The sequence below is a fragment of the Nematolebias whitei genome, chromosome 1 (assembly GCF_014905685.2).
Source record: "Nematolebias whitei isolate Nwh7 chromosome 1, NemWhi1, whole genome shotgun sequence".
Classification (NCBI taxonomy): domain Eukaryota; kingdom Metazoa; phylum Chordata; class Actinopteri; order Cyprinodontiformes; family Rivulidae; genus Nematolebias; species Nematolebias whitei.
Genome location: NC_056498.1, coordinates 64,032,594 through 64,045,807, shown reverse-complemented (window position 1 = coordinate 64,045,807; position 13,214 = coordinate 64,032,594). Strand labels below are relative to the sequence as shown.

Below are 13,214 nucleotides of genomic sequence, written 5' to 3'. Positions count from 1 at the left end.
GGTAAGTGGTGACAAATGGTGCTTTTTCTGGCGTCTGCTGACTGCAGGATGCAAAGGGAATGGCCCGAAATAGAAATAATAAAAATATTAATTCACTGAAGTTCTACAAACGATCCGATTTTAGAAACTGACGCTCAGAAGTTCACACGCATGCCTCTGAACAGAAAACACACGTCCAGTTCATTTCCAGTTTTTTTAATGTCTAATAATACCTCCTTTTTTGAACTGCTTTGTATAAAACTCATTTGAAATTCAGTTCTCTTATATAACTGCTGATAAATTATGTTTATTCAAACGACAACACACGTTGCCACATTCAGCAGATATGAAAGAGCGGCACATTTTACAGTCATCAGCCCTGTACCAGGGCTGGTGTGATGTCTAAAAGAAATTGTAATTAAAGGAACTGCATTGCACACATGCAACGTTTATTGCTATTATGGTCTGACTGTCATTTCACCACAGCAGACTGACCTCCCCATATGCTGTGTATAGCTGAATTAATGGTTGATCATATGAATGCACGTTGCAGCAAGCCTCACATACACTTTCCTTTGACTCGAGATCACATGTTATTCTGGTTGCATGTGAAATTAAAAGGCTTTAGGACTTGCTTTACCTCACACCAAGGTTGAAGATTTCACAAGCTTTTAAAAACAATGTGAACGAGTATCACTTACTATGAAAAACGTCTGTCAGAAATGATTTGAATTCTCTGCAATAAAAGAATTTCTGGGAAAAAAATAATTTGTCACAAAAAATAGTTTTTGAATAAAAAGTGACAGATAAATGAATTTCTTTTGTTATAACGGGTCACCTTTTGTTTATAGGTACAAGGCAAATGAAGCACAAAAGCACTGGCAATAATATTCAGTCTAGCACTAAAACAGTGTACAGTAGTCCCCTGTTTATCATGGGGGGTTCTGTTCCCAGTCTACCCACGATAAGTGAAAAACCATGAAGTAGGAATTGGTAAATAACAGTTTACCTCAATATTTATATATATATATATATGTGTGTATATATATATATATATATATATATATATATATATATATATATATATATCAATGTGTTTTAAACCTTTACCACACTCTTGCAGTATTCTAAACAATGTTTCTAAACTCTAAACGCTCTAAAAGAACACAGAATGTCATGATCTCCGCTCTCTCTGACACCAGCCAGCGCTCTTGGCCACGCCCACTTCTTCACTGCAGAGCGGAGATCATGACATGCTGCAGGAGGGAGCTTCTCCCTGCACATGTGGGCTGCACCCAGGTGCAGCAAGTGCTAAATAATTTTAAATAATTTATTTTTAATTAAAATATACATGCCCATCATGCGGCTCATCCATCAACCATCAAACTGTGTGTTATGTTCAATCTTACTTGGAAAAACGGTAAAAGAGCGAGCCTGCACAAGTCGAACCGCGAAGTAGTGTAGGACTACTGTATTTTAAAAAAGCTTTCTACGTCAGGCAGAAAGACAAAGTTGCACTCCCATCGTCAGCTTCCGCTGACTTTTTATGTTTTTCGAGAGCATGAAGTGAACATCGTGAAACAGGATGCTGGGGAGTTCAAATCCCATAGGACAGAATACAACCACCATCTCATCCTGATGAACTATAGTCTTCCGGCCGAGCTCAGAGGTCAAATTACCCTCAGTTCTGTCACTTTCCATTAGAGCAGTGGGAGAACACGGATACGAGACCCGAGCAGAGCATTGTTTCCTCCTACTTCTGCTGGCATAAAAAGGAGGATTATTACCAGAGAAGAAGGTGGTACAGCATTCAAGCTGACATTTCTGAGTGCAGGTCAGCAATGAAAACAGCAAAAAATAAAACACAGGCTTCACTTTTGCTAACGGAATGGTTTAGTGAAGTTAAAGGCATGAGGGAGAGATCGGACTTAAAGCTAAAAGCCCATTCGGTTGGAACGTGGGATATTTTCAGCAAGCACTAAAATGTGTTCAGAAAATCTGTAGAAACGAAATGTTAAGAAAAGCACCATCTTCTTGTTTTTAGAAGTAAATGTGTAGCCCCTGCAGGGATTTATTTTCCCTAAAAAATATGGTCATTAGTGTATCAGTTGTGTTTTTCAGCTAAATTATTCAAAAAATAAAACTAATCTTTATTAATCACTGAAGATAGAAGTCACGCCATGCAAGTGGTTGGAGGCTAATTGACAGTAAAACAGAGTGAATGACTCAAAAACAAAAAAAAAAAAAATGTCTTATCACAGATGTGTGGCAGAAATGAGGACAAAGTGTTTTGTGTTTCCCTGCAGTTAAATAAAGAATAAATCCTTGAGTAAAAAAAAACAAAAAAAAACTGAAGTCAACGAAAGCAAACAAAGATGAGAGGGAGAAAGAAAAAGAGCCGGGGCGCCGGTGATCAGGCTCAAAATGAAAATGACTCGGCACACTAACACAGCAAGTGCTGTAGCTGTCAGTCCCTGTTTGTGTAAGTGAGGGATGACAGATACTACAACAGCAGGTCGGTGCTTTCTAAAGAGCTCCAAAGCATCATTAGAGTCTGCTGCTGATAGAGCTTCAGGGCAAGATTTGTTGTCGCTTAAGCTGTGGAATGCTAAAGTTTAGCTTCCATCTAATAGTGAGCAGGTAGCCAGTCCTGATTAATGTGTGCTGTTGGAGACCTGAAAACGAGACAAACATCATCAAAATGCCTCTAACCCCACAAACACTCCTTCATCCTGTTCCAGACTTCTGCTGTGATGCTACACTCATCGCACCAGCAGGTAGTAAAATAAATCAGAACGTGGAAGAAATTATGACAATAATCAGTCATACAGTAGTTTTGCATAAACGATGCTGGTTGAAATTTAATAAGCGTCAGCAACTAGACTAATGCATTTTATTTATTTTTTATTTTTTTTTTGAGAAATGCAATGCTGCAAAAATAATAAATAAATATAACATCTAAATCGGTGGTTCTCAAACTGGGGTCCCCGGACCCTCATGGGATCCACAAGTCGGTGCTTGGCGGTCAAAAAAAAAAAAAAAAACACATTTTTACAAGTACATCGATGTTTAAGAACCCATTGAAATACACCAAAATGCAGGAAATTGCATCTTTTATTCAGGTATTCTGAGGGGAGGAACCCCAGACACCCCCGCCCCCCCACCGCCATTTGTGTTCCTACATTCCGACTCACAAATGAAGCCTGTTACTTGGTCTGACTACTGCTGTTATGATTCTGTTCAGTTCTATGTAAAGTTTTCTGTAATAATTTGAAGAAGTGGCAACACATTTATTATGTTCATTATATGAATAGGTAAAGTTTTAAAGTGGTTTTTGAGGCTGTTAATTTTCTCAAAACTGTAATTTTTGGAAGTTGAAATTAAAAATTGTGCTAATTAAGTGTGTCTTGAATGAAAAATACCCCATGTTTAAAAGAATAAAAGTTGTATTAACACAATTAAAGAACAGGTTTTAAGTATTTATGTTACACAAATATTTCCATTGCATTAAAGAGACAAAATGAAGAAAATTATTTAATAAACATGAGGGTTATGAGGGGTTCCCTGAATCTTTTTCTCCTCTGTAAAGGGTCCCTGAACCCAAAAAGTCTGAGAACCCCTGGTCTAAATCAGAGGTTCGTGAACTGACCTACAAAATAAAAAATGGCCAAATTTGCAACCACCAGTTTAAATGTAAAAACTTTAGCAATGATTTAATAATGCAGCACACCAAAGCTATGCTTATTAATGCCGTACGCAACCAATCTGCATTTTTTTTTAATTAAGTCTAATTTGCAGAGATTATATGAGCTTCATTTAATGTCTCATGACCTACAGTGAGGTCCTGACCATAGCTTTGGGAACAAGTAATCTAAATCTTTAACAAATTTAACATAGAACGCAGCAGGTGATTCCAACAAGGAACGTCAGGCCTTTAATTTGAGTTCTTGTTCTGGTATTTACCCTAAAATCAACAATTTAATGCAAGATTCAAATTAAGTTTAGTTAAACAAAATGTTTGAGCACTCACTTCACTTTTACATGTTGTTATTTAGGCAAAAAGCGCAAGAGTTACTATTTGTCCAACAGTGAAAGGGAAAGGCTTTGTTCGCTCTGTGAGTCAGACCTGGGGGTAAACCAGCTGACGTCAAACAGTCCTTTTAAATGTACTCCACTAAAACTACAAAAGAAGAGAAGACGGCAGGGGAGAAGGAAAGAGGAGCGTGTAGAAAGCAAAACTCAGGAGAGGATATAAAAAAAAAACGGAGGGACGGCAGGAGAGGAAGATGATCAGGAACAGCTGATGCTATAGGTGTACACAGCTGAACGTGAACTCATTTCGCAATTTTTTTTCTTTTCTTCTTTTATTTATTATTAGTTCAACAGCAATATTTTCATGCTGAGCTCTGCGCCATCAGCTTAGCGTAAAATTACTCTGCAGCTTTGGACAAGTGGTTAGAGAGACCTAAACATCAGCAGGATGCTAGGAGTACAAAGACCAGCGGGTTTCACCTTCTTTTGCATCGTTTTACCTTGGAGACAGGAGTACAGCATGAAACACAAGTCCATGTTTTTAGCATCTTAGCTCCACACAGGAAGTTACTTTCTGTCAATGGAAGTGACAAAACTTGCACCGTTCTTATATTACAGCTGCTTCTGTTTTCATTAAAACATTATAATAGGCCCAGTTCCATCCTGTTGCGTGCTCTACTTCTCATCAAACTCTGATTATGGCTGTTGTGTTGACAAGTTGATTGGTTGTCTGAGCAGGGGGCAGTGAAAATTATCTTTTTGCATTCAGACGCCAAATTGCAGTCGTGTAATTAGCAGCTCTTCCGTGCGCACACACCGCCACGTTTCTCTACTGAAGATCAGATTTAATGAGACATCTCGACACCACTGTACAGATTAATACAGCGACTTGAGTGGTAACACGATAGGCCAGTTTGATTTTAGCTTTCTTCTTCGTCACCAGAGACACGAGGAAGAATTTTTAGAAATAAAAGATCCACGTTTTATATTATTGCGTAAATGTTTATAAAGCAGTCACACTCTTGTGATCCATTTTAACTTCTGTATGTTTTTCGGCGCGCTTTTCGTCCCACAGTTTTCAAGCTATTTCAACAAATCATATCAAAACTGTCAGCTCATTCAGGAGTAATGCACTTGGTATTGGTGTAACTTTAGCTTTTTGAAATATTTAGCCTTTTCTGACACTTTTTTCCTCATAAAAAATGAAATGAGCTCATTTTACATCCTTCAGATCTTTACATCTCTTTCCAACCTTTTACTGCTCCTTTCACGTTTTGTTCCGGTTCAGCTTCTTTCAGCTTCCTTGTGCAAATTTAAACTTTTTTTTCAGCTACTTTCAGCTGTTTTTTTTAAGCTGTTTTGTTCTCCATTCCAATTTGTACTGCTAATTAAAACAATTTTGTGCTTGGTCTAACTTTTTTCTGCTAACTTCAGCTTGTTATGTTAATTTCAGCTTATGTCTGCAAGTTTCAGCTTTTTCTACTATTTCATCTATAATTTAGCTGTTTATGCTAATGTCAGGTTTTTTTTGTTGTTGTTTGTTTTTTTTTTGTTTGTTTGTTGTTGTTTTTTTCTATAAACTGTGGAAACATTTATTCAGTTATGAAAAATGTACATTTCACAAGGCACACGTGTTCTTATGGGTTAGTTCGAAGCAAAAATGCTAAGACGGTAATGTCGCACTAGAGAAATGTCTGCAGGAGATTTTACAAAATGGTACAAGATTTGTTAAAAAAAAAAAAAAAGTTATGTTAGTTGTCTGGCCCAAATTCCTTTAAACACTCCTGAAACGATTCCAGTCCATGACGAAGGGTCCTGCAGCTCAGTGTGCGAAAGAATCACATCTTCTAAAACAGTGGAGGCTCGGCCGGTTGGTGCTATAGGAAGGAGCAGGCTCTGTGCGGTCTGAACGGGTTGTTGCTGGACGACATGCCGTTCAGCAGAGGGTCCTGCTGGGCGTTCTGAAGGCAAAACTGCTGGAGGTCCGCTGCGGCCTGAGAGACCTTAACTCTGTTGATGCCAGCTTCAAGACGCAACTGTTGGACAATTTTCTTCATCGCGATAATGTTGGCTGTCCCCGGCATTATTGCGATGTGAAATAACTTAAATTTTTAGGCAACGAAAGTTAAAAAAAATCACAAAATGTTTACGAAAAGAACTCTTTGTTACTAGCTAACTCGTTGTTGTTTGTTTTTTAAGATAATTTCCACTTTTTGTGCTCATTTCTTTTTTCAGAGTACTGTAATTGAGCAAACATGTTCTTTCTGCTTTCTTCTGCTAACTTAGGCTTATTATGCCTTTTCAGCTATCATTTTAGCTTATTTTTTAGATAATTTCAGCTGTTTTAAGATAAATTCATGTTTTTCATGGTAAATTTTTGCTACTTTCAACCTAATTAGCGTCTTTATGGTGATTTCAGCTTGTTATGCTCCTTTCAGCTTTTTTCTGCTAGTTTTGGCTTTTTTTACTATTTCAGATACTATTTAGCTGTTTTTATAGGGGGAGTGGTGGTGCAGAGGTTAGAAAAGGTTGTCCTGTGATCTGCCAGTTCAACTCCCGATACCAACAACAACACCTGCCTCAACCCTCATTTGGCCCACCCTGGGCCCTTGAGCAAGGCCCTTAACCTCCACCATCTGCCCCTCCGGGCACCCTAGATAGCAGCTCTCTGCTCCACACAGAGGGCTGTGGCAACTTGGTGGTCTGTGGTTGTGTCAGGAAGGGCATCCGGCTTAAAAACAATTGTCATGTCTTCATGCAACTTAGTTCATTGTAGCGACCTCTGAAAAAGGGATTAGCTGAAAGAAGAAGAAAAAATTAGCTGTTTTATGCGAATTTTAGCCTTTTCAGATAATTCCATATTGTTAGCTAATTTTAGCTCTTTCCGCTTCTTTCTGGTAGCTTAAGCTTCTTTCTGCCTTTTCAGCTACTTTTCAGCTTTTTTGTTGCTAATTTCCGTGTTCATATAACTAATTTCCTAATTTGTGTGCTCATTTCAGCTAATTTATACCTAATTTTGCAAAAATGTCTTCTTTTTGCCTTCTTCTGCTAATAAAGGCTATAATTCTTTAATTTCAGCTACAATTCAGCTTGTTTTTTGAGCCAAGTTCAGCTGTTTTTTCAGCAAGTTCTTCAGCAATAAACATTCACACTGTATTGTCACAGGAAATTTAATTTCTCTAGTTTTCTCAGCATTTCGTTACCTCAAGGTAATACAACTGGAAAAATTGAAAAAAAATCTCCTAATGAATTACAACATTAATCTCTCATAAGTTATTGTTTATTTATTTTCAGCGAAGATATACAACTGAACTTTGCTGCAGTTAAACTGTTGATCAGTTCCTGTTTCTCTGATTCAGCCAGCAGGTGTGCAAGTAAACATGGAGACGTCAACATAAATTAACCCGCTGCCACAACAAAACAGATGTTGTTATCGGGAGACGAAGATAATTCACTTGTAATAAGATAACAAAATCAAAGATTAATTGCAGGCGCAGACTCCCACTCAGCTTCCATGGGGACTGATGATACACAAATATAAATTATTTGCATGCACCATATAAAGAATGTACACCAACCACTCACACTGACAGCAAAGTGCTAATACGCTGTCAGTTTAAAGTTTTATAAAAACCCTTGACTGTGTCACGTTTGTGTCTCGAGACATTAGTTGCTATTTTTTTTTCAAATGTGGTCAATCTTTTTCTTCCAGTGTGTAAAGACCCAGCATGTGATGTTAGCTTGAAACAATGAAATGTCCAACCAGTAAAGCAGCTGAAGCATAGCCATGGGAACGTTTTCAGTGGGAATCTGTCCCAAATGCACGTGCACTGAAAGTGTAGGTTATCTTATCTGAATATAAACATAAAACATATGCTGTGTACTTTGGACAGAGTCCATAAAATTGCAGTCATTACCTCATAGGGCTCATGTGCCCCCACCCCCTTATGTTTTTTCTTTGACAGGGTTTTGAGCTGTTGTTTTAATTTGTTTATAACAAAATCTGTTTAATGCTTCTGTTTTTAATTTTTTATTAAATATTGTAATGTTGTATTTGGACATACGTATCCTCTGCATACATCAAAGCCTCCATCAACATCAACGAGGACCCACACCAGTATGCATACCGCAAGAATCAATCATCAGAGGATGCCATCTCCTCTGTGGTCCACACTGCTCTCACCCACCTGGAGCAGAAGGAATCCAATGTGTGTATGCTCTTTGTGGACTTCACGTCTGCTTTCAACATCATGATCCCGCAAACCCTGATCGACAGATTACTCACACTAAGACTAAATTCTTCTCCATGCAACTGGGTCCTGGATTTCTTAACAAACAGACCACAGTCTGTGAGGATTCACAACTTTTCCTCCTCCACCATAACCCTCAGCACTGGCTCCCCTCAGGGCTATGTACTGAGCCCCCTCCTGTTCACTCTGCTCACATATGACTGCACACCTACCATCCAGGCTGTTGCATTGTAAAGTTTGCAGACGATACAGCGGTGGTTGGATGCATCACAAACAATGAGTCCAGCTACAGGCAGGAGGTGGAACACCTGGAGAGCTGGTGCAGAAAGAACAACCTCCACATCAATGTGAAGAAGACGAAGGAGATGATCGTGGATTTCAGAAGGAGCAAGCCCCCAGAAGAGCTACCCCCTCCCCAAATATAGGTGGATCTGCGGTGAAAGTGGTTTCCAGTTTCAAGTACTTGGGTGTGCACCTGAATGACATCATCAGCTGGGGTAACAACACCACCAGCCTAATCAAGAAAGCTCATCAGACTCTACTTTCTCAGACGGCTGAGACGAGCTGGTCTGGGAAGCTCAGTCCTCACCTCCTTCTACAGGTGTGCAGTGGAGAGTATCCTGTGCTCCAGCATCAACATGTGGCATGGAGGCTGCACAGCTGTGGAGAGAAAAGCTTTGCAGAGAGTGGTGAAGGCTGTACAGAAGACTGCTGGAGTCAGTCTCCCCACCATCACAGACATCTACACCTCCAGATGCAGGAAGAGAGCCACCTGCATCATGAAGGACCCCGCTCACCCAGCACACACACTTTTTGGCCTGCTCCCCTCAGGAAGGAGGTTGAGGAGCATTAAGTGTTGAACAACTACGCTGAGGAACAGCTTCTACCCTGAGGTTGTTAGACTCATGAATCTCTAACGAGGATAATCACTGTAATGCCACTTTAATTGGTGATATGTGACTTATATGTGCTGCTGATTATCCGTGCTGCTGATTTCTTGCCTTTAAGCTGCTGTATTCATGCCCATCTGCTCACTACAAACTCATGTCCATGCTGCTGTTTAAGACACCGTATTATATTACATTAATACTGTTTAGTTTATATTTTAGATCCTTATATACTGTTTCTTTTTACACTTTGTTTTTGCTATTTTTGGGTGTAACTGGGACCTTGAGTACACAATTTCATTCCACCTCATGTACCACATGTGATGCAAATGACAATAAAGAACCTTGAACCTTGAACCCACACTTCTATTGTATTATGACTATTAATATTCTTTAATCAGTAAATAACGTGTAACTGAAAGGTGTTATTCCATCAGGTACTCCGAATGTCTTGTCTAGCCTGAGCAGATGTCTTCGGCTGAAATCGCAAAATATTTACTGAGCAGAAGTCTTTATGCACCTTTCTGAGTGTCAGAGAAAAACACATTAGTAATAACATGAACCCAGAGGTGTGCATCATTAAGACGTGCTGAGCAGCTTTGAGAAAGAGAAGGCTTCACTGTAGCATGAAAACAGACATTTAGGTCTATCGCTTTTACTTCCAGTGTTCTAGATTAAAGAACTAACTTTGCAAAGATAAACATCATGTTTTCAGAGGGAAATATGATTTGTTTGACAATATGTCAGAGTTAAAGGTTACTCTGCTGTGAGATATTCGTAATTATTCTTCTTACTTAAAAGTTACAAAAAGAACTGCATTTTGTAGTAATACATAGGATTTTTTTTTTTTTGAGGATGTTTTCATTTTAGTTATAATTACTGTGATTTTCTGAATTTTCAACAACAAAAAAAGAACTCAAACCTTTCTTAAATCTGTTTATCTGCTCGTGAAAATGAAAATAGTTTTCCTTCAATTATGTTTTAGTCATTTGACAATCTGAAAAGACAACAAAACAAAACCATCAGGGACTAAAAGATGTAGACTCAAACTGGTGTGCACCAAATGTGGATGATGATCAACGATTTGGTGCAGAAAATAATGTTTTGCAGGAAATATAATGTTTAACTCTTATATGTAGTCAAAACGATTGCATTAAACGTGAAGAAATGGGCCACATTTTATCCACCATTAGGCTCTTGGTGAACACTTGACGAAAAGTGAAGGAATCAACAAACTAATCCCAGGTTTTATAGGCACTGGATTAGTGAGCAGTCCCTGAGATTATGGGTTCATCCTCTGGGAAATATGAAGACTCCAAATATAAGGAATTTTCTAATAATCCTCAGTAATTGTTAGAATATTTCAAACTGAATCACAGCTTTGGTTTAATACTGATTTTTTTTCTGGCTTTCTAATGATTATTCATTGTTTAATGAGCTCAGAGTTTTTCATCTTCATTGGCTCTGAAGAATACTTTAAAACCTTTTAGATGTAGTCCCATCAGTTCTTTACTATCAAGTGTGAAACCAAGTTGCATTTCTTCAGTTTGGAAAAACTGCTTCCTGTCTGTGTACTAGAATTTACACCGGAGCACAAAAACAAGAGAGAATTCCTCAAAGTTATGCACGTGACACACACAATCAAAGTTCATGAGGAAGAACTTTTTATTTTAAAAGAAAGCTTCAAATAAGAGGGTAGAAATTTAAATCAAGCAATGATTTACAAAGTCCTGCAAAACCTGATTGAATATAATTAATATTTTTAAGCACGTGATATCATGTGTCAAACTCACTTACAAAAGGAGGCCAAAATTAAAACCTTTTTCAAACTAAGGGCCAGCTTCAGAATCTACATTAACACAAGTTAAATACCCAACATCTTTTCTTGGTTGCAGATTCCTGAAAAAAGAGTTTGATTGGTTTCATTTGACGTTCTCTGTTGCACTTTTGACATCCCAATCAAAGATTACTGAAAAAAATTCAAGTGAAAAAATAATAATTTTACGTTTTACTTATCATCTTGGGGGCCAGATAAGATGTCAACAACGGCCACATTTGGCCCCCGGGCCTTGAGTTTGACGTATGTGATTTAGGGAGTTAATAAACTTCAAGAACACATTCATTTATACAGTGTTTATTAAGGACTGGCAGTGGTTTCCAAATAAATGGGAGAATTTGATGAATTGATGTAACCATCAGGATCGTTTTTTGTTTTTTTGTTTGTTTGTTTGTTTGTTTATGTGTTCAAGGATGGAAAAGATTAGGAATGAGATCATCAGAGGTGCAGCACAGGTTGAACAACTGGGAGATAAAGTTAGAGAGGACACACTGAGATGGTTTGGACATGTCCAGAGGAGGGACAGTGGGTATACTGGTAGAAGGATGTTAGAAATGCAGCTGCCAGGAAAAAGACAAAGAGGAGATCTATGAAAGCAGTTAGAGAGGACATGGAGGTAGTTGGAGTGAGGACAGAGGATGCAGAGGACAGAATGAGATGGAGGAGGATGGCTCGCTGTGGAGACCCCTGAAGAAGGAACAGCCGAAAGAAGAAGAAGAAGAAATTTGTTTCATCTGGTTGGCTGGTTGGTTGGTTGTTTATTTAGTGGAGGGGGGTCTGCCTGTTTTGCACAAAAACACCTGGTAATGACAGATCAAATTGATTCCTAAAGTTGCTATTCATATTGGTGAGGGATTTTTTGTGTTTGTTTGTTTGTTTGTTTTTCAAAACAACACCTACAGCTATAGTACCCTACTGAAAAATATAGTAAAAATAAGCAAAAGAGAAAAAATATGAGGCGCCCCATTATATTTATGCTATAATATAATATAATATAATATATAATATGTTCGGGCAGCACGGTGGCGCAACTGGTAGAGCTGCTGCCTTTCAGCGAGCAGGTCCTTGGTTCAAACCCCGGTCCAGGGGCCTTTCTGGGTGGAGTTTGCATGTTCTCTCCGTGCATGCGTGGGTTTTCTCCGGGTGCTCCGGTTTCCTCCCACAGACCAAAAACATGCATGTTAGGCTGATTGGTAACTCTAAATTGTCCCTAGGTGTGAGTGAGAGAGTGAATGGTTGTTTGTCTCGTTTGTCTCTATGTGGCTCTGTGATGGACTTGCGACCCGTCCAGGGTGTACCCCGCCCCTCGCACAGTGATTGCTGGACATGGGCACCAGCGACCCCCGTGACCCAAAATGGAATAAGCGGGTAAAGATAATGGATGGATGGATGGATATAATATGTTCTAGAATTGTCAACCGCGCAAGGTGGCTGCATGTTGGAGCAGCTCTGTTACTTTTATTCTGAGATTTTGGAAACTGTTTTAATTCCTGTTTTTCTGGATGTAAATCACATTTTTTGGATGATTGTTTCCTCTGGTATCAGATGCTGTGCAGCTGTAAAGATTTTTACTGAAACTTTTTTAGTTTTGGACATTTGTTATGATGCGTAACCATGGCAACAAGGCAGTTTTCTACAACCAACAGCAGCTGATTAACATGTCAAAAGCTCAAATAATATCTCAACTACAGCCTCAAATCTCAAATGAGTTGAAAAGGATGTTCTGTGGATGCATTCTCATCTACCTGCTGGCTGTGCTCGAGTGCCTGACCACTGAGATCCTGGAACTAGAAGGAAACATGGCTCATGACAGCGGAAGGACAGGATCGTCCATCGGCACCTACAGTTGGCTGCCCGCAGCAATGAGGAGCTTGGCAGACTGCTGGGAGGAGTGGCCATCGCTCTGGGAGGAGTTCTGCCCGGCATTTGGGCGGTCCTACAGCCCGGGGGAACCGAGAGGCCAGCCGAGTCTGGGTGGACAGATTGGACGGCATCTGCAGCCAGTTTCTTAGGTCAACTGTGGGATGGACCTTTACAAGAGATCCTTCCTGCCTACAGCCATCAGCATCTATAACATCTCTTAATGAAATGAGGATAACGAGTTACAACAATGAATAATGTCCCTTTGGGATTAATAAAGTATTTTTGAATTGAATTGAATTAATAGTTTATGCTTTCTCTACATTTAAGCAGACAGTTGTGTAGACACTTGTTGAGACATGTTAACAA

At 39.1% G+C, this 13,214-nt stretch overlaps 2 protein-coding genes across 4 annotated transcripts in view; both read right to left on the bottom strand.

Moving 5' to 3' along the window:
- The window catches only part of LOC119413007 (cGMP-dependent protein kinase 1), a 130,933-nt gene that overhangs the window by 84,412 nt on the left and 33,307 nt on the right, over positions 1 to 13,214 (bottom strand). The window lies entirely within an intron of this gene.
- LOC119413031 (guanine nucleotide-binding protein G(I)/G(S)/G(O) subunit gamma-5-like) lies at positions 5,889 to 6,186 on the bottom strand. The gene has a single exon (XM_037680046.1). It carries the CDS (start codon positions 6,093 to 6,095, stop codon positions 5,889 to 5,891), a length of 207 nt encoding a protein of 68 aa, XP_037535974.1. The 5' UTR covers positions 6,096 to 6,186.

Bases quoted from the DNA above. Each gene is read 5' to 3' on its own strand.
- LOC119413031 (XM_037680046.1), bottom strand. From the start codon at position 6,095: ATGCCGGGGACAGCCAACATTATCGCGATGAAGAAAATTGTCCAACAG.